This window comes from Polypterus senegalus, chromosome 12, assembly GCF_016835505.1.
Source record: "Polypterus senegalus isolate Bchr_013 chromosome 12, ASM1683550v1, whole genome shotgun sequence".
NCBI lineage: Eukaryota > Metazoa > Chordata > Cladistia > Polypteriformes > Polypteridae > Polypterus > Polypterus senegalus.
The window spans coordinates 23,990,957-24,011,672 of NC_053165.1; the positions used below are offsets into that span (position 1 = coordinate 23,990,957).

The 20,716-nt window shown below is 40.2% G+C and overlaps 1 protein-coding gene across 1 annotated transcript in view; it reads left to right on the plus strand.

Moving 5' to 3' along the window:
• The window catches only part of mcm2 (minichromosome maintenance complex component 2), a 32,421-nt gene extending 15,402 nt beyond the window's left edge, over positions 1-17,019 (plus strand). Inside the window, exons 11-16 of the mRNA XM_039771421.1 lie at positions 4,548-4,674; positions 5,216-5,328; positions 6,526-6,768; positions 8,567-8,749; positions 9,860-10,015; positions 16,160-17,019. Of these exons, the coding sequence (XP_039627355.1) occupies positions 4,548-4,674; positions 5,216-5,328; positions 6,526-6,768; positions 8,567-8,749; positions 9,860-10,015; positions 16,160-16,270 (933 nt within the window). The 3' untranslated portion in view covers positions 16,271-17,019. The remainder of the gene's footprint in view (positions 1-4,547; positions 4,675-5,215; positions 5,329-6,525; positions 6,769-8,566; positions 8,750-9,859; positions 10,016-16,159) is intronic.
• Positions 17,020-20,716: the final 3,697 nt, after the last annotated feature.

The following is a 20,716-nucleotide window of genomic DNA, read 5'->3' on the forward strand; positions in this document are numbered from 1 at the left end:
TTGATTACACTCCCTTCAAAACGCTGGGATTTAATGTTGTAGGACAATAAAATTTGAAAACTTCCCTGAAGGTTGTGTGAATACTTTTTAAAAGGCACTGTAGATGAACCCACGTAGGGTTGATATCATTTTTCAGAGCAGAATGTTGTAGTGAATTTCATTGCCAGCTTACCCCAAGACTGAAAACAGTTTCATTTCAAGTTTTTTCAGTCTGTTATTACTGACACATTTCTCAAACCCAATTAAGCCAGCGTTATTGTGGGGTATGCAGTGGCCGAAGCCTGTCCCTACAGTGCTGGGTACAAGACAAGAACCAGCCCAGGGGTGAGCACATGCAGCTTCTGTCTTAGTGCACGTTTATTTGTGATAAATTAATGCAGTATACAGTATGTCATCTATGCTACTTTTTCTATTGACAGTTTCTGTTTTTGTTAGTTAAGAACAAAGTTTGTTTTATTTCAATTTTTTTTGTGACCAACATCCTAAGATACATTACAACTATATATAGTATATGTAAATAGATAGAACATTATTTGTCCCCAGGAGGAAATATGTTTTTTTACAGAAGCTCTTTAAGTAAATAAATACATAAATAGATAGATAAATTTAAAAAAAAATACTGTATGTATTTATATTATATTATATTTATATATACTGTGTGTGTGTGTATATATATGTATATATATATATATATATATATATATATATATATATATATATATATATATATATATATATATAATATAATATATATACACACACACACACACAGTGGTGTGAAAACTATTTGCCCCTTCCTGATTTCTTATTCTTTTGCATGTTTGTCACACAAAATGTTTCTGATCATCAAACACATTTAACCATTAGTCAAATATAACACAAGTAAACACAAAATGCAGTTTTAAATGATGGTTTTATTATTTAGGGAGAAAAATCCAAACCTACATGGCCCTGTGTGAAAAAGTAATTGCCCCTTGTTAAAAATAACCTAACTGTGGTGTATCACACCTGAGTTCAATTTCCGTAGCCACCCCAGGCCTGATTACTGCCACACCTGTTTCAATCAAGAAATCACTTAAATAGGAGCTGCCTGACACAGAGAAGTAGACCAAAAGCACCTCAAAAGCTAGACATCATGCCAAGATCCAAAGAAATTCAGGAACAAATGAGAACAGAAGTAATTGAGATCTATCAGTCTGGTAAAGGTTATAAAGCCATTTCTAAAGCTTTGGGACTCCAGCGAACCACAGTGAGAGCCATTATCCATAAATGGCAAAAACATGGAACAGTGGTGAACCTTCCCAGGAGTGGCGGCCGACCAAAATTACCCCAAGAGCGCAGAGACGACTCCTCCGAGAGGTCACAAAGGACCCCAGGACAACGTCTAAAGAACTGCAGGCCTCACTTGCCTCAATTAAGGTCAGTGTTCACGACTCCACCATAAGAAAGAGACTGGGCAAAAACGGCCTGCATGGCAGATTTCCAAGACGCAAACCACTGTTAAGCAAAAGAACATTAGGGCTCGTCTCAATTTTGCTAAGAAACATCTCAATGATTGCCAAGACTTTTGGGAAAATACCTTGTGGACTGATGAGACAAAAGTTGAACTTTTTGGAAGGCAAATGTCCCGTTAAATCTGGCGTAAAAGGAACACAGCATTTCAGAAAAAGAACATCATACCAACAGTAAAATATGATGGTGGTAGTGTGATGGTCTGGGGTTGTTTTGCTGCTTCAGGACCTGGAAGGCTTGCTGTGATAGATGGAACCATGAATTCTACTGTCTACCAAAAAATCCTAAAGGAGAATGTCCGGCCATCTGTTCGTCAACTCAAGCTGAAGCGATCTTGGGTGCTGCAACAGGACAATGACCCAAAACACACCAGCAAATCCACCTCTGAATGGCTGAAGAAAAACAAAATGAAGACTTTGGAGTGGCCTAGTCAAAGTCCTGACCTGAATCCAATTGAGATGCTATGGCATGACCTTAAAAAGGCGGTTCATGCTAGAAAACCCTCAAATAAAGCTGAATTACAACAATTCTGCAAAGATGAGTGGGCCAAAATTCCTCCAGAGCGCTGTAAAAGACTCATTGCAAGTTATCGCATTGTATATATTATATATATAATACACACACACACTCTCTTTTACTCTGATCACACAAGTAATATTCTTTACATAATTTTGCAATATTTTGGAAAGACAGGTTAGGTGACTTGTTTAGTTTAAATTTGCATTGTCTGTCTGTCTGTAATGGCGCACTGAACAATAACATGCAGTAAATACACTTGACTTGATCATTCCTAGTTACTCTTCATCCTCTTTCTCTGTACGTTTAGCATTCATTTGCTCAGAGGTTGATGCGCTTGCTGCTCCCTGAGCAGCTCTTCTTGTCTCCATCTTAGTGGCCTGCTTCTTCTCTTCTTTCATTGCCATCTCTTTGCATTAAAACTGATTTGTGTTGCATTTAGTACGTTTTCCTTAATTTTTCACTTAAGCTGGCACTTAAGTCTTTAACCTGCCTCAGTAATGATTTAAGATATGAAGAGGTAGGGGAAGTGATGGCGAAGGGATGAGAATGGCGCCCGTATGCATATGCCGCACGGCCGACCCTGCTGGCTGCTGCTGAGATTTGAATCTACAATAAAATAAAATAAAAAGAGGAATAACCTTGGAGGTCAATCATCACCCCAAAAGTGGACAGTAGAGGTCACTTAGTATATTTGTACCAAATTTCAGGTCAATAGTTCAAATGGTTTGCGAGCTACAGGGGATTTGAAATCCTAGACAAACAGCCACGGTAGTGTATTATATAATATAAAATATTGTACTGTATATATAAAATCCTAAGCCTAAAAGTGCAATGCTTTTATGTGACTTTTTTTGTCACGCTTTAAATCGGGCTTATTTTAAAACCTACGTTCTTTTCAGAATGTATCGAACTTTAATGTGATGTTGTTAGATTTTCAGATTCTTATTCCATTTCTAAATTATAAAATAAAATATCAAAGTCGTGGTTTTTGGTCTGTGTACTTTTTGGTATTTGAAATTTTGTTTCAAAAGCAAAAATGAAAAAACAAAAATGAAAGGAATTTTCAGATTTTGATTTTTGATTAAAAATGATATGGGGGAAAATAAGGTATTTTTTAATTCTATGGTAACAAATAGCAGTCAAACTTAAAATTGTGTGTACTTTTTGGTATTTGAAATTTTGTTTCAGATAATATTTAAAAAAGAAAAAGAGATACTTATGTGATTTTCAACTTAAAAGGGAAAAATGAAAAACACAAAACAGTTACTTTTTTCCTTTTGTTCTTTCACACATCAGAAAAGAAAAATAAAAGAAACGAGAAAATGGCCTTTATTTTTTTGTTTGTCTGAACCGGAAGTTTTTTTTGTAGGTCAACAACCTGGTCAGGTAATGCGCCACTTGCAGCAAACACTGGTCACTGGTGTGTAGACTGGACCATCATCATGACGTTTAGAGATGGCAAAACAAGGCCTGTCATCGAAAATTATATCTGAGCGTTTGTCATATGAACACGGACAAGCGAGAGGGTTTTCTGCGAGAAATGTTAGAAAGATTTGTGCTGAGCAAATCTCAGGCTGTCGACTCTCTGACACACATTTGGAAAAGAGGTGACAAAAGCTATAAATGCGTCTGTTTTGTTGTTTTTGAGCTATTACACTTTCATTATTTGCATCACAAATAAATCCAGAAAAGTATGTGTAATTTTAAGTTTATGACTGCTATTTGTTACCATAGAATTAAAAAAAAAACACCTTTTCCCTCATTTTATTCTTTAATCAAAAATCAAAATCTAAAAATTCCTTTCATTTTCAGTTTCTCGTTTTTGCTTCTAAAATGAAATTTCAAATACCAAAAAGTACACGGACCGTTTTTAATTTCAATACTCCAATCGGTATGAGAGTAAATATATTTTATTCTCATTTCATGGTTTTTACTCTGTTAAATAATAACTAATTTTTGTTTTACATATTTATAGAATTTCGTGATTTTGGCCGCAAGTGGGGTGGCCTACCAGGCCGAAACTGGGGGTTGGACACCAAAGGTGCAAGGGGGCTTGGCGCCCCTAGTATTAAATATAAAAAACAACACTTTTGTAGACCTGTTTAGTCCAAGGCTGAAATTATTGTTAAGGCAGTGGAAATCTGTTGTCATAAAATCACGTCTGTAGGAATTGTCCAACCAGGTTCATAATTATGTGTACAGAGTTTAAATATAAGTTAAAGAAGTACTTCGTAGACTATTCATTGCTGAGCTTCTGTGAGTCAAATCTTAAATATATCCAACTTGTTTATCATTGAATTTCCTTAATGCATATTTCCCAAAGCTATATTAAGCAGTAGTCTTCACTTTTCATCCACCCTTCTATCCATTTTTAATTCCTGGGCAAGCAGTTGGTTGAAATGTATTAGAAATCTAGTTTGTAGATGTCACGTGCTACCAGATTTTATTGGTGGTGCACTTTCTTTTAAAAGTACAAAGACACAGAAATCATCTGATTTATTTTTTTCCATGTGTAGATGAATGACCAAGACAGGACTAGTATCCATGAGGCAATGGAGCAGCAAAGCATTTCTATCTCCAAGGCTGGCATAGTCACGTCTCTCCAAGCTCGCTGTACTGTTATCGCAGCTGCTAACCCCATTGGTAAGGGCCTGCTATTGCTGTCATTCTTTGTGACTTCTGTCTTTTTTTGTTTAGATCATTCTCTTTATGGGGTTTGTGCCTTTTCTCCTTGGTTGTCTGGTTTTTCTGGCAGTTGTACCAGTTGAGTGCAGCATTCCAAATAAGTGCATGTTAAATTAATTGGTGATTAGTGTGGGCTGGGGTGGATGTGTATGTGTGCCCTGCTTTGGAATCTTGTCGCATTCACAGTTGGCTCCTGCCTTGTCATAATATGTTCAAAATCTCTTAAACTCTTTTACAAGTTTGAAATAAGCTTAAGTTTAGAACATGAATACGGAAAATAGTTTGATCAAGCCTTGGGGTCTCTTTAGTTTAGAACATTTGAGGTGGGATGGAGGGAGTGGGTGGAGTATGAAATTCCTGATGGTTGGTTATTCATCATGGCTACAGCCCAAAAACTGTTCTGTTGTGTTTTGTTTTGTTTTTTTTTTTGATGGAGAGATCTATCTATTTATTTGTTTTTTTACCCATTCCTTTTTTTCTCGCTCTCTGTCTCCCTCAGGTGGCCGTTATGACCCCTCTCTGACCTTTTCAGAAAACGTTGACTTAACCGAGCCAATTGTGTCTCGTTTCGACATCTTGTGTGTCGTTCGAGATACTGTCGATCCCGTCCAGGTAAGATGCCTCCTTATTTTTTTGTGACTCTCAATTGATTATTGGTTTCAAAATGCATGGAAAATGTTGAGACTATTTTTAGTACGTAGGAGTGATACAAGCGTTCAAAACTAGTTCAGATTTTCTGATTGACTTAAGTATTGTGGCCACCAGGGGGAGCACCAGTTCCCTAAACTCGACACAGACAAGACACCAGTCACAAGTCCAGCAACACCCACATTTTATTTTTCCACTGGGGAAACCCTTTCCTTCGTTCTCCAGCTGCACAGTACACATGCACCAAGCACAGTGAAGCACAACAATGGCATCTTCTTCTTCTGTCTCCACTCTTCCTCTCATAAGCTTTTATGCTGCCCCTGGGAGTGTTTCAGGTGGCTTGTTACTGTGCTCTGGAAGCACTCCCAGGTTTGGTGAAAGCCCCACAAATTAGGGATCTGCTGCTCCCTCTGGTGGCCCTCTTGGCACCCAACAGGGCTGAGTTACAGAACTCCAATTTCCATGATGCCCTGTGGGGGGACCCCTGGAGCTGCATGTGCACCTGCCAATTAACACACCGGGGGAAGTAGTGCCCTGTCCACTACCCCATTATGGCGGCGTCCCAGCTAGGAAAGGGCCCCGGCCATCTGTCACACTATATTTATATACACGGCGAGAGAAAGAGATGATAAATGTATAAACATTCTCCATACTGATTTTCAGTTCTTAATATAACGTTACATTCTCAAGCCCACTTAATCCAATCCATTGGGCACAACGGACCTGGACAGAGCGCCAGGCCTTCACAGGGCCCACATAGACGCCTAAATGTACCGCCAGTTATGCTAACAAGCAAGTCTTTGGGGATGTGGGAAGAAAACCCACACAGACTGAGTGAGACTCTGTAAGCTTCATGGGGGTCTCTAAGCCATGACATTGAATACATGAGGTAGCAGCACTACCCATTGTGCTGCTGCGCTGTTCTTTCTTAAATGTGTGTCTTTTAAGTTTGAGGTTATGCTCTGATTTCCCTTCTACATGAACACTCAATATGTTAGGTCTACAGCAAAACAGAGTGATTTGAATTTAATTAGCATGAGCAAATCAACAGAATAAACCTGATATTTGAAAAATAAAAGGTTAAATAAATATTAGATTTACAATTTTATCATTTTTATACAGTTTGGGCAGTATTAACCTCTTAAAATGCTTTTCTTGTAGGATGAGATGCTTGCTCGCTTTGTTGTGGGCAGTCATGTCAAACATCACCCCACAAACAAAGAGGCTGCCAATTACAACTTGGAAGAAGTCATCCTGCCCAATACTTATGGGGTAGACCCCATCCCCCAGGAACTGCTCAAGAAGTACATCATCTATGCGAAAGAGAAGGTGCACCCCAAGCTCAATCAGATGGACCAGGACAAGGTGGCCAAAATGTACAGTGACCTGCGCAAAGAATCCATGGTAAGTGCTTACATCAACCAACACAAGCTTATTTGGGGTTTTGGGGGCAGTGTTTAATATTCAACATGGTGGGCAGCATGTTGGTGCAGTGGATAGCACTACTGCCTCATAGCTCTGGAAAAGTGGGTTCAGAACCCAGCTCAGGCGTTGACTGTGCAGACTTTGCGTGTTCTCCCTGTGTCTGCAGGGGTTTTTCTCTAAGCGCTCCAGTTTTCCTCCAACATCCTAAAAATGTGCCATTTAAGTTAACTGGTGATTCCAAACTGGTGCCCCTTTTAGTGCTTGTTCATGTCCTACACCAAATGCTGCAACCCTAAACTGCGCTACCATTGTCCTTTTTTTTTTTTAATTTATAATTTGTTTCTGTGGCACATCTAGCATAGCAAGGAAAGCCAATGATAGGAACCAAAATTATACTAAACCCAGAGCAGAGCAAAAACATCTGCCACATAACCCATTTTTGGACAAAAGTAGTGCAAGTTCTTGGTATCCTGAACCAAAGTCAGGTTACAACGACATAAGCATCTTCCACCATATCAATAAATTATAAGAGAGAAAATCTTTTAACACACCCACCATACAGAATCCAGGTGTTTTTTTTTTTCCAAGGTAGACCATGCTGAATGGATTACTTGGAATAAACATCGCTTGGCATCACACAGTGTCCCACCCCTGTCGTGTTGGCATTCAGTCCTGGGCCAGGGCTGGAGAAAGAAAATTGTTGACTTCACTTGAGCGTTCCTGATGGTTGTATGCTGGAAAATCTCATTAAGGAGACCTGCCAAGAAGGGTTATATGATGGAGTCCCACCTCAAAGAGTCATAAGCCCTCAAACTTTCCATGGTGTCACCTAGTGATCTGTGGACATTTTGCTTGTTAGGAAAATCAATAAAACAAAAAGAAAATGCATATGGTAGAAATCTTGGATGTATGCAATGGACAGCCAGGCCTGAGGTGATATTTGAGGATGGCAATCAGGCTGGTTTTCAAACTTATTTTATGTTTTATTTGATTTTATGTAATGTAGTGTAATTTATACCTTACAGCAAGTCTCATTTAATGTTATCAGTAGAAAGTTAAATGTGCCCCAACTTTCACGTAAATGCCGCACTCACTCGCTATATAAATAAAATGTATTTATTATTGTTATTATTATTACTCTGAAGTTACATAAATCTTAGGTTTAGCAATGTTATATTTTAGAACGGACTACATTTTTTTTTTTTTTTACATTTTTATTTTGGCACCTGTCTTGCAGGAATGTATTCTCAACTTCTATTCTGTGTTTCTGCATGGGCAGAGTGGTGGCTCTGGATTTGCACTGGTAATCGGAAGGTTGCCAGTTCAAATCCCATAAACGCCAAAAGTGACTACTTCGTTAGGCCCTTGAGCAAGACCCTTAACCTGCAATTGCTCTGTCCTGGGTATGACGTTAATGTGCATCCAGCCCTGCAGAAATGGCGCTCCAGCCACCATAAAAAAAAAAAAACCTCCCACTGGTTCATTCCCTCTGAACTTGTGTGGTGCTGAGGTGTCACCCGTTACATGGCTGCATTCGTGTCCTAATCAGGGATCCTGAGTTGGTTTGTCATGTGGTGGGTGCGTCAATGTGCTTTATCAGCTCTTGCTCCTAACCCCTCTCTCCTCTGCGTTTCTACCACAGGATTTTTCCCCAACCCTGTAATTTGCTTTACTTTCTAAAACTTTGGTGTTTAGAAAGTCACTTCATTGCTACTAACTTATTTTTTTTTTTTTTTTTTATTACTAAATTCAATATATATATATTTTTTCTTCCTAGGCAACTGGAAGCATTCCCATTACAGTGCGCCACATCGAGTCCATGATCCGCATGGCGGAGGCTCATGCCCGTATGCATTTGCGTGACTATGTTGTCGAGGATGATGTCAACATGGCTATTCGTGTCATGCTGGAGAGTTTCATAGATACACAGAAATTCAGTGTCATGAGGACCATGCGCAAGGTAAAGCATGCAGGCAAGCAACATTGGTGGGTCCATCTATACCAGGGGTGCTCAATCACGGTCCTGGAGGGCCGCAGTGGTGCAGGTTTTTGCTCCAACCCAGTTACTTAATAAGAAGCACTTATTGCTTAAGTAACACTTCTGCTTCACTTTAGTTGTCTCGCTTGTTAAGATTTTGAACCCTTATTGCTTATTTTATTCTTAAGCAGCTGTATTCTCAGTTTTTAATTGCTCCTAATTAGCAATAAGATGCAAATGAGAAAGAGACCAGCATTTCTCCATTTAGCTTATTTCCATTTACACCTGTGTGTGTTTATCACGCAATATTGGGTTTAATTAAATGCTTGGAAGGAAAGTGAAGAGAAAAAAGTGAAGGACTGAGAATTACTCCTCCATTTTACCCTTCAAATCATTTGAATGATATCCTTAGAAAGGGGAAGAAAATCTATGATATGAGAATGACCTGACATAGCAGAATTAAAGCACTAACAAACCAAGAAATTAAATTATTGGCAAGAATTGTTTTCTAATTAAGCAACCGGGTTAAAACAAAAACCTGCAGCCACTGCGGCCCTCCAGGACTGGGATTGAGGACCCCTGATCTAAACCTGCAAACATTGAAATGGGAAACTGTTGTAATAATGGATTTAGTCCACTAGATGGCAGAAATACACTGCCTAATCAATAGAAGCCTAGTTAATGTCGGTGGTCCCTGAACTTACAGGTCCATTCAATGACTTTTTTAAAAATGTGACTCCTGATTTGAAGTCTTCGACCAAGTTATGAAAGATACCACAATGGCTTATATTTATTCTTGTATTAAATCATTTTGTTGTGCAAAATCATGACACGGTTTCCTACTAACCTGATTTCACAAATATTAGAAGTCAAAGCTGCAGCTCACTTGTTCAAGAGTTTAAACCAGATGTATGCTGAAATAAAAAGGACCAGAGCTGGATAGTACCTTTCACTTTCAGTGGAAGAGGATAAAAGATTTCTCCAATTTTTGTTTTGTTGTGGGATAAACTTCATCCTGCCAAATCTACATACATAACTGTTCTTCAGCATTCCTAGCTGTCATGTCTCAGCTCCTCTTTGCTTTCCTTGTAGACCTTTGCCCGTTACTTGGCATTCAGAAGAGACAACAATGAACTGCTACTTTTCATCTTGAAGCAGCTGGTAGCAGAACAAGTGATGTACCAAAGGAACCGCTATGGGGCACAACAAGACACCATTGAGGTACCAGAGAAAGACTTGGCTGACAAGGTATGCACAGGGTTTGCTCTTGAGTCTTGCCTCATCATTGGGTGCTATGCATATAAACCTAATTTGAGAGGGGCATTCAAATATAAACAGGAATTTATGAGCTACATTTTATTTATTGAATACAATTAAACGACTTGCACATTGGTTTTCTATGTAGTCTCCTGCCACTGCAATCCACTTGTTCCAACGCTCAGGAAGCTTCTTAATCCCAGAAGAGTAGAAGTCTTTTGAGCGCATGTTGTCCCATTCTTGCACAGCATCAATGACCTCCTCATTTCTTTCCTTCTAAAAATTCCTTAAGTGGGCCGAAGACATGATAGTCCCTCTCTGAACGATTTGCACCAATCGTACACTCTAGACCTAGAGAGACACTCATCCCCAAACTAATTTTTAAGTTTCAAATAAATCTGACATGGAATGACTCCTTCTTTTGTCAAAAATTTTAAAATAATTCGCTACGCAACACTACTGTGTACCTCCTGCTCCAAAATGTTGATTATAACTGACAGGAAGTGGGGAAAGAGCGGCTAGCACTACTAACAACAGATTCAGATATGCACGTTTGTCCAAGGAGTCATGTATACCTTTCACTCTTTATAAGAACAGTGCATGAAAGTTCCTGTTTATAATTGAATGCCCCTCGTACTTTTTGTTTAATAGGCCACTTTCACATAAACCCAAAGAGCTGTAGTTTGCGGTGCATCCTAAGGCTGGGATTTTGAAGTGTTACTCTAATGCTTAACTCCATTTTTAAATTTACTATGGAGCTTCGCTCCCTGCTCACTTTGCTTGCCAACCCCTTTCCCTCCGGCCAGCGCTGTGCGCCGTTGTGAAAAGGAAGCTCAACACACCCCAAGGAGACGCGGCCGCCCATCTGAAACCCCTCTTAAACGGTGATAAAATGGGAAACAAATAACAGTTGTTTTTTTTTTTTTTACCTCCTCTTTGCTCGATCAGCTGCTGGCTTGCTACTGTTGCCGTGCTACGTGATCTGCCTTTCGTGTAGCGCTTTGAACATTTAAAAGCCTATACAACAGCTGTCCATTTGTCTCACTGCCTTGTGTATTTTCTTCACCCAGACATCCTCAAACACTAGTCGATTTTTTTTTTGCTGTTCCGTTATTTCACCGAGTAATATTTTCTGTTTGTTTGCGCTAATGTGATCTTTACTCTCCTTTTTTTGAGACTTTCGAATTTTCCTACTTCCATTATCTCTAACCTGCTCTGCATGTGTATCACGGGACTTGCTTCCAAAGGTTGTAAGTATGATGTGACTTGACCATCTCGAGGGATGTGAAAGTGTCTCTCTGTCTCTCTTCAAAAGATCACGTCTCGTCGCAGGAAAAAAGTCTCATCTCGTCGCAAGATTTATTTTTTTTTTTTTTAAAATAGATAGATGTATCCTAAGCTTCTTAACCACAGCCAGATTTGTGCTTTGGAGAAGTGCTGTAATGCAAAATTGTCTAAGATTGATTCCAGAGCATGCACAGTATAGAAAATAACGTGTAAAACATTACTTTCAAATTCCATTGTCATTACTATCGGGTACATACGGTTTTTTTCACACTTGATGAGATATGAAGAGACGCATATCCAGAATTATTGCTAACAGACTTATCAAACCAATGGTTTTATTATTACGATAATTATTTGCACCATTATACTTTCTATGCATAGTACTTTTAGTAATTTGCACTTTTTACAGTACAAAGATGAGATTTAATAAAAATGTCATTTTTTCAGGCCAAAGAATGCAACGCTTTTTACATGTTGTGTTTTTTGAGAAAAAACGTAATGTTATGGAGGTTGAGAATGAATGTGTTATAAATGAGCTCCAAAATAGACCTCTTTTATTTACACCAACTGGTGGAGCCCCACATGCTTTATTCAATGCAACATGGCAGAAGTCTAACAGAACAGCTTTCTTTAACCTGCTAGGTTTATTTACATATATTAACAACGGAAGCCTTTCAGTTACACCAGACAGAATACGGATTCACCACCAACTCCCCTCAGCCATTAAATATCATTTAAAGGTTCCCAAATATGTAATCTTTAAAAGCCTTCTTGTATGTTAATTGTTGTAGATGTACCCTCATTTTCTAATTTAAATGTACTGGTGCAAATTGTGTGAGAAATGGATGCTATCCAGTGACCTGAGATGAACACTGGACTCCTTTGGTACTGTGTCTCTTCAGAGAATCTTTGGGTACCGCTGGTTTAACTTTGTGTTGGTCATGGAGTCCCGAAATGAGGCGCATTACCTGCATTGTGAGGGAGCATTGGTTAAGACACTACAGTAATCCCTCCTCGATCGCGGGGGTTGCGTTCCAGACCCCCCCGCGATAGGTGAAAATCCGCGAAGTAGAAACCATATGTTTCTATGGTTATTTTTATATATTTTAAGCCCTTATAAACTCTCCCACGCTGTTTATAAATATTCCCCACAGAGTTATACAGCATAATCCCTTTGTATTCTCTTAGATATTAGGTAAGATTCATTGAAATTATGTATATAAACACACTGTTTATATACAGTAAAACCTAAATATTATTTTAAAGATATTGAGTGTCTCCGATATCACATGTTACAGCCATTATGATAGACAGGCCACCAGCAATAAATACATACAATGCAACAAAAATAGTATACAGTAAATGTGTGTGTACAGTGACACTAAACGTACGTACATGTACTAAGTACTGTAAGTAGAAAATTAATTATGGTTACTCACCAACAATGACACGATGACTTGTCCGATAACTGAGTTTTATTTTACTGCACAACAAAGGAGAGCGTTACAGCCCTTAAAGGAGCCACTTCAGGCGACTGAGTAGCACTGCCGTTGTTCTTCTTCTGGCAGTCTTCAATCCAAATCCCTAAAGCAGATTCCATCCAGACTACTGCTTTATTACATCCACTTACAACTTGTTTTGCACCCTGGTTAAAAGGACACTGCGGCCGTAGATCTTATATTCCTTTCCTACTTTTTAAATAAAAAGAATCGTAGCCTTCAACAAATCCAAAACGTTTACCTTTTCGGCAATCGTTAACATCTTCTGTTTGCGCTTGGGCACGGCCCCTGAAGCAGTAGCAGATCGTTTTGGAGCCATAATGAAGGGCTTGACTATGCACAAAGATAAACACAAAAGAACACAACTCTTTACACAGCGAAACACGTTGATGCTGAATGAGCGAGACGAGACTTCCTGGTTAACACTGCACTCAGCAAGCAGGAACTTAACTGCGTGCTCTGATTGGTTAGCTTCTCAGTCATCCGCCAATAGCGTCCCTTGTATGAAATCAACTAGGCAAACCAACTGAGGAAGCATGTACAGGAAGTAAAAAGACACATTGTCCGCAGAACCCAGCGAAAAATCCTCGTTATGTATTTAGTTATGCTTTCTTATAAAATCCGCGATAGAGCGAAACCGCGAAAGTCAAAGCGTGATATAGCGAGGGATTACTGTACAGCCATGTGGCGCGATTCCCAGAAGGTGATAAAGGCTCGCAGGATCTTCATTGTCAGGGACCCGAGTGGCTGGACCAGGCTAAGGGGATGCCCACGTAACACCTGGCTGTGGCAGATAGAGGGCCATTTCCAGAGGGTGGGACTGGACCGCGTGTCTGGGGGGATGCAAACCGGGATCCCGAGTTGTTCCGTCATGTTGTGGTTGTTGCAACAAACTGTACCAGTGCGTGCTCCCCAACCTGACCTGACCTGTGCAAATGTTGGGATGTTTTAGTTAAACGGGCAGGCAGTTTCAAGCACCTTTTCTCCCCCTTACAGTTTCTCCGTTTTGTTCTCTTAGAACAACTAGCTAATCAAAGTTTTTAACTCTGTTTTAACATCCTAAAAGTCACCAGATTTATCCCATGTCTCAGTTTGAAAAGAGGTTTCATTAAATATAGTACAATCTTCTTGACATAAGCACATCCATAATAAGAATGTGCATTGCTGTCGCTAGTATCTTGCTACCATCTAGAAATATAATTATGATCATTTTTAAAAAGTGTTTTGATATTAAAGGGCGTACCCAGTCTGGTTTATAATTTGAATTTGAATCTTTGTTGCCCTTTTCCTTCTATAACTGGGGGGCTGTGGTAGTTTGGAGTGAACAGACAGAAATGCCACACGTTCAGCCCAACCTGCAGGACATGGTGAAATTTGAAGAACCCCCACCCCCAGGGTTTAAGATACCAAACTGTTATGGAAAATATTTCGTAGTAAGAGTAAGCACGGAGCCATGATTATAAATGAACTACAAAATGAACGTCCTATTTACACCAACTGGTGGAGCCCCAATGTGCTCTTGTTTAATGTAACATGGCAGACTGAAGAAATCTGTATAACTGTATAAGTCGTGTCTTGAAACCTGAAAATTCGATGATAAAATTGGACCCCGACTTATACGCCCGTTCAAAAATACGACACTTAATTTTTATTTATTTATTTACATCTTCTTGCCTTCTCCAATGTCACACCAGTTTCTCGAACACATCGAATTTTATGGCAGCAACGCAGTTACGAATTTCTTTCTCTACTTCAACGACTTTTAATTTAAAACCAGCTACATACTTTCTACTGATTGAACGCGCCATCGTAGTTAAGGGATGCTCTTACGATAAAGGTGCATGAGGGTGTGAAATACAAAAAACACAAATCAATGCAAACATCACTTCGGAATAGTTCAGGTATTACTGTGTGGTCACGTAGGCACAATACATAGGGGAAAAAAAAAAAGCTGCGTGCTCTGTGGTTACTCTCTCAGGTGGGCGTTAGCATGTCATAATCTCATTGAACCAATAGTGTGAGTTTACCACATTCGCCTTATAAGACCGACATTTTAAAATGCTGGAAATTATATGGTCAACTCAAGCCCCGACTTATCCGCAAGAGAGCTTAAACGAGAATATATACGGTATTTATTTTATTGATTTTTTTATTAAAATCAAATAACATTCCATACAAATAAGTCAAGTTTTACAAAAATTTGAAACAAATCAACCCCTACCCCTGAAAAAGAGCTAGGCCTGCAGAGTAAAAATTTAAGCTAGTAAAAATAAATAAGTAGATAAATTAATAAAGATGAATAGAGTAAAAAATGGAAAAAGACCCTGATTTTAAATGCTTATTCTAAAATGTTATTGATTAGATCCTGCCAGGTTTTCAAAAAGTTTTGTACAGATCCTCTAAGTGCGAATTTCATTTTTTCCAGTTTCAAATAGTATATAACATCAGACTTAAAAATATGAGAGTTAGGATTCTTCCAGTTGAGCAAGACATGTCACTAGGGAGCATTTTAGGTACACCAATCGGCATACTGTACAGATTCAGGTGGTCTGCCGTGTGGTGGGTGCGTCAATGGCCTGTAATCAGCGTGTGCTCCCAACCTCTGTCTAGCACAGTAACACCATGGTGGTATGTAATGGTATCGCCATTAGGTACAATTCAAAGGTCCCAAAATAGATACTCATTAAAGGTTTTAGGAAATAAATTCGGCATCTTGTATGTAAACTCTTATCGGAGAACAAAATACAAAGTTAAATGGTATATATACTGAATGATGTCGCTTTCAAATCTAAGTGTACTGCGGCAAATGTCTGGGTGTCCTAGTTAAACAGGCAGGCAGTTTCAAGCACTTTCTCCCTTACAGTACCCTTTTGTTTTTCCATGTGGCTTATTTTATTTTCCATGCCCCACCATTTTTTTTTTTTTTCTACATGTTCCTTGCTCAGCCCCCTACTGCATAGATTGAGACTTTTCTATTTGTGAGGCTTTCTGCACTCTAAGGGATTAGAAATTAAGATCCCAGCAGGTGATGCTAGCTCAGTGAAGGGAAAAGACACTGATCTTTGCTTGAAAGAAACAGGAGTGGAAAATATGCCTTCCCGAAGATTGTGTGGCTGATGCAGATCTCAACTGGCATTCGGATGGCCGTAAGCTAGCAAATCTTAGTGGGACAGTAGGCTTCTGATCTGGCTGCACTTTTAGTAGACGGTGATGAAGAGATTAGTATTCACAGTGGCCTCCTTTGCAGCATCCTGTCACATTTAACGTTTTAAAACCAATAGCAGGCATGAGTTTGTTTTTTTGTTTTTTTTTGTTTGTTTTAACCTCCTACTTGTCTTTCTAATTTCAGGCCCGACAGATCAACATACATAACTTGTCTGCCTTTTATGACAGCGATGTCTTCAAAATGAATAAATACATCCATGACAGCAAGAAAAAGCTCATCATTCAGCAGTTCTAGTTCAACAGACTTTAAGACTCTGCAAACGGATTATGATGATGATGATGATAATGCTGTGACCTCTTCTGGGTGACAGCCAAGTGAAGCACTGAACCATCCAATTGAGACATTTCTGTGTTTCCAGATTCAGACTTTAATCATGTGTGCAGCAATCCTTGCTTCTAGTTTTGAACAATAAGCAGTTTTCACTGTTCTTCATGCACTTTCGATGAAAGAAAATGAATCAAAAAGACTTGAGGCTAAATCCCCCAGCTCCTCCACATTGCTTTGCTGCAGTGTCACCACTTATTCTTTGGTTGATTGGTGGCTTAATAGTAAGAGTGCATCTGTCAATTTACTGCAATGTTGTACTTTTAGATAACGTTCTGTATTATTGAACTAATCTGTTACATTTGGTGCCAAGTGTGACTTGAATCGATACATCCAAAGCCTTGTTCCTTTACGCTTTGCCCACCCTAAAGGCTAAAGCTGTTAAGGTGTATTCTTGGTGACCATCCTTGACACTGAATGTCCTGTTAAGTCAAGTGCAGTTTCTTACGGAGGTGAATATGAGAATGATACTGATAAAGAGCGATGGGGAGCCCTATCTGTATTTTTTTACAGGTATGTATCAATAGGCAAAGTTCTGGAAGAGGATACATTTTTAGCTCCACATTTTTTTTAAAGGAGCTTCTGGATATTTTTTGTATCATAGATTATACAGTACGCGTTTGTTTTGTAAAGTATTCAATAAAGTTCATCAAATAATTGATCTAAAGACAAGTGTATTTCTTTCCATCCTCTCATTACTGACTTTATTGAGAGAGCATGGGGGTCATGAGGTCGTTGGAAAAGGGTGTGTGGCGCTCTCGATATCTATGTGAAAGGACGAAGGTCCAAGTCTTTACAGTTCTAGTGCTTCCTGTTTTGCTATATGATAGCGAGACATGGACGCTATCCAGTGACCTGAGACGAAGACTGGACTCCTTCAGCACTGTGTCTCTTTGGAGTATCCTTGGGTACCGTTGGTTTCACTTTGTGTCGAATTAGCGGTTGCTCATGAGTCCCAAATGAGGCACATTACCATCATTGTGAGGGAGCGTCAGTTACGGCACTATGGCCACGTGGTGCGTTTCCCCGAGGGTGATCCAGCTCGTAAGATCCTCATTGTTGGGGACTCGAGTGGCTGGACCAGGCCAAGGGGTCGCCCTCATAACACCTGGCTGTGGCAGATAGAGGGTCATTTCCAGGGGCTGGGACTGGACCTCATGTCTACCTTGGGGGTTGCCAACCAGGATCTTGAGCTGTTTCGTTGTGTGGTGGGTGCGGCAGCAAACTGTACCAGTGCATGCTCCTCAATCTCTCATTACCAGCCCCCTTAAGCCAGTTCAGGGCTATGGTGGGCAGCATTCAGATGAAATGGAGGAATCAGCCTTGTACATGGTGCCAGAGGTGAGGGCCGATTCAGTGGTACTTTTTAATCATACAAACTTACCAACAAGTTTGTGTAGTGTATGGTAAGGCAGGCAGACAATGGGTTAAAGTGCAAAATCCATATAGATATACATGTCGGCCCTTGTGATACACAGGTTTACGATTCACATTTCTGCCTATTCGCTGGATTGTCATCAATAATTTTATTGAAGTTACTTTGAGTTTTATGATCTGTTGTGGAAAACCTTGGATGATGCTGTAGCACTACTGCTTAAATGGACTGCAAATCCCAGCATCCCCAGGAGTAGTGTCTCTTTGGGCACCTTCACTGATTGTTATGAGGGCTGCTGAGTGAAAGATGAGGGCGTTAGGCTTAAAAGCAAGTCATACGAAGCCAAAGGGATTGCAATTGATGATGTTGTTTTGTTTCAATGCTTCATTGTGCATCAGGAATAACAATTACACCCATCGATTACTATTTTCTCTCCATTTATGTTCATGTCCTGTCCCTGCTTATTCATGTAATTTTGTCTGAGTTGGAAAACATCTTTGTCTGGAAGCATCTTCCAACTTCCACTAATCTCCACATACGTCGGCATCATAGAAGGATAAAGATTTACAAATATTTCAGAAGGCTGTTCGCAGGGGATTTCATTTCACAACTACACCACCATCATCTGCAACAGTGAAACTGGACTGTGGCGTCAATGTCTTTATCATTGTGTGCTTAGCGTTTCTTTGGTTTCTATAAAGATCATTTTTGTCATGTATTACCATTAGTATTCACACACATTTATTATAAGTTAAAATTTTTAAAAGTTCCAGATCACTGAGGAACTGCTAGACTGCACACTTTGAGTGGATTCCACACATCTTTGTCTCAGCAGTCAGCCTCATGCATGTGATTTGCTAGCACAGTGATTGTTTTGTCTTGCGTTTTTGTCAAATTTGCATCTTATTTAGCGCAATACATGTAGATTATACCGCAATCATGGGCCCCTACTGCTGATCTTAGCTCTGTATATTCAGCTCATCAATATAAATTTCATGATCTCTGAAATACTAAGACCGATTATTTCAGTGAGGAGAAGCAGTAATGTGATCTCCCAAACATTTGCCTCTGGAACTTTTGTGGGCCCTTCTACCTGCGGGTGCTGAAAGCATGTGCAAAGCAAATACATCCACAACAGACAAAATCCTTAATAGTAACTCAGTTAAGGGTTTACATGACCGCATAATTGGATTATTCACAGAGAGCTCTACCTCTGTTAATCAGGAGGCCAATAGCCCAATATCTCTTATAAATTTGTACATGGCATTTTCGAAATCAGGTTTTTGTGAACAATCTGGCTAATGAAATACATGTAACGACACTATATGTGATTATTTAATTTAGTTGAAAGCATTCAGGTCAGTTTATTTATGCTTGTATTCTTGGATTATGTCCCTGTACAGCCACACAGCCAAATGTGTTCAGATCTAAAGAGGTTTAACTCCTGTGGCCTGTCCCAGTAGGACATTCCCTTTAGTCCTGGGGTGGCATTGACTGCTCTTCTGTTCACAGTTTTTGTAGTGTGTTGACCACAAGTGTATGCAAGTATCCAAATGTACAGATTATGTTGATCAGTGGAATGCTGCACTAAAGTAGAAATTGGTTGTCTTGGCTTAGTATCTTTTTATAAACTGCTCAAAAAAATTAAAGGAACACTGAAAACACGTTAGATCTCAATGGGAAAAGAAATCCTGCTAGATATCTCTACTGAAATGGACTGGGTAATGTGTTAGGAACGAAAGGATGCCACATTGTTTGATGGAAATGAAAATTATCACCCTACAGTGGGCTGAATTCAAAGTCACCCTGAAAATCAAAGTGAAAAAATGATGTGGCAGGCAAGTCCATTTTGCCGAAATTTCATTGCAGCAACTCCAAATCCTACTCAGTAGTTTGTATGGCCCCCATGTGCTTGTATACATGCCTGACAACGTTGGGGGGGAATCATGCTCCTAATGAGACGGCGGATGGTGGCCTGGGGGATCTCCTTCCAGATCTGGACCAGGGCATCACTGAGCTCTTGGACAGTTTAAGGTGTAACCTGGTGGTGTCAAATGGACCAAAACATAATGTCCCAGAGGTGTACTATTGGATTTAGGTCAGGTGAGCGTGGGGGTCAGTCAATGGTATCAATTCCTTCATCATCCAAGAACTGCCTGCATACTCTCGCCACATGAGGCTGGGAATTGTCGTGCACCAGGAGGAACCCAGGACCCACTGCACGAGCATAGGGTCTGACAATTGGTACAAGGATTTCATCCCAATACCTAATGGAAGTCAAGCCTCTCTTTCTCTCTGGATCGGTTCGCAGCTGAGTGTGAAGCGGCTGGGAATCAGCACCTCCAAATCCGAGACCATGGTCCTCAGCCGGAAAAGGGGGGTGGAGTGCCCTCTCAGGGTTGGGAGCGAGATCCTGCCCCAAGTGGAGGAGTTTAAGTATCTCGGGGTCTTGTTCACGAGTGAGGGAAGAATGGAGCGTGAGATCAACAGGCGGATTGGCGTGGCGTCCGCAGTGATGCGGGCTCTGCATCGGTCTGTCGTGGTGAAAAAGGAGCTGATCCATAAGGCAAAGCTCTCAATTTACCAGTTGATCTACGTTCCTACCCTCACCTATGGTCATGAGCTATGGGTAGTGACCGAAAGAACGAGATCGCGAATACAAGCGGCTGAAATGAGTTTCCTCCACAGGGTGTCTGGGCTTTCCCTTAAAGATAGGGTGAGAAGCTCAGTCGTCCAGGAGGGGCTCAGAGTAGAGCCGCTGCTCCTCTACATCGAGAGGAGTCAGATGAGGTGGCTCAGGCATCTGATTAGGATGCCTCCTGGACACTTCCCTGCCAAGGTGTTCCGGGTACCTCCAACCGGGAGGAGGCCCTGGGGAAGACCCAGGAAGAGCTGGAGGGACTATGTCTCCTGGCTGGCCTGGGAACGCCCTGGGATTCTCCCAGAAGTGCTGGAAGAAGTGGCCGGGGAGAGGGAAGTCT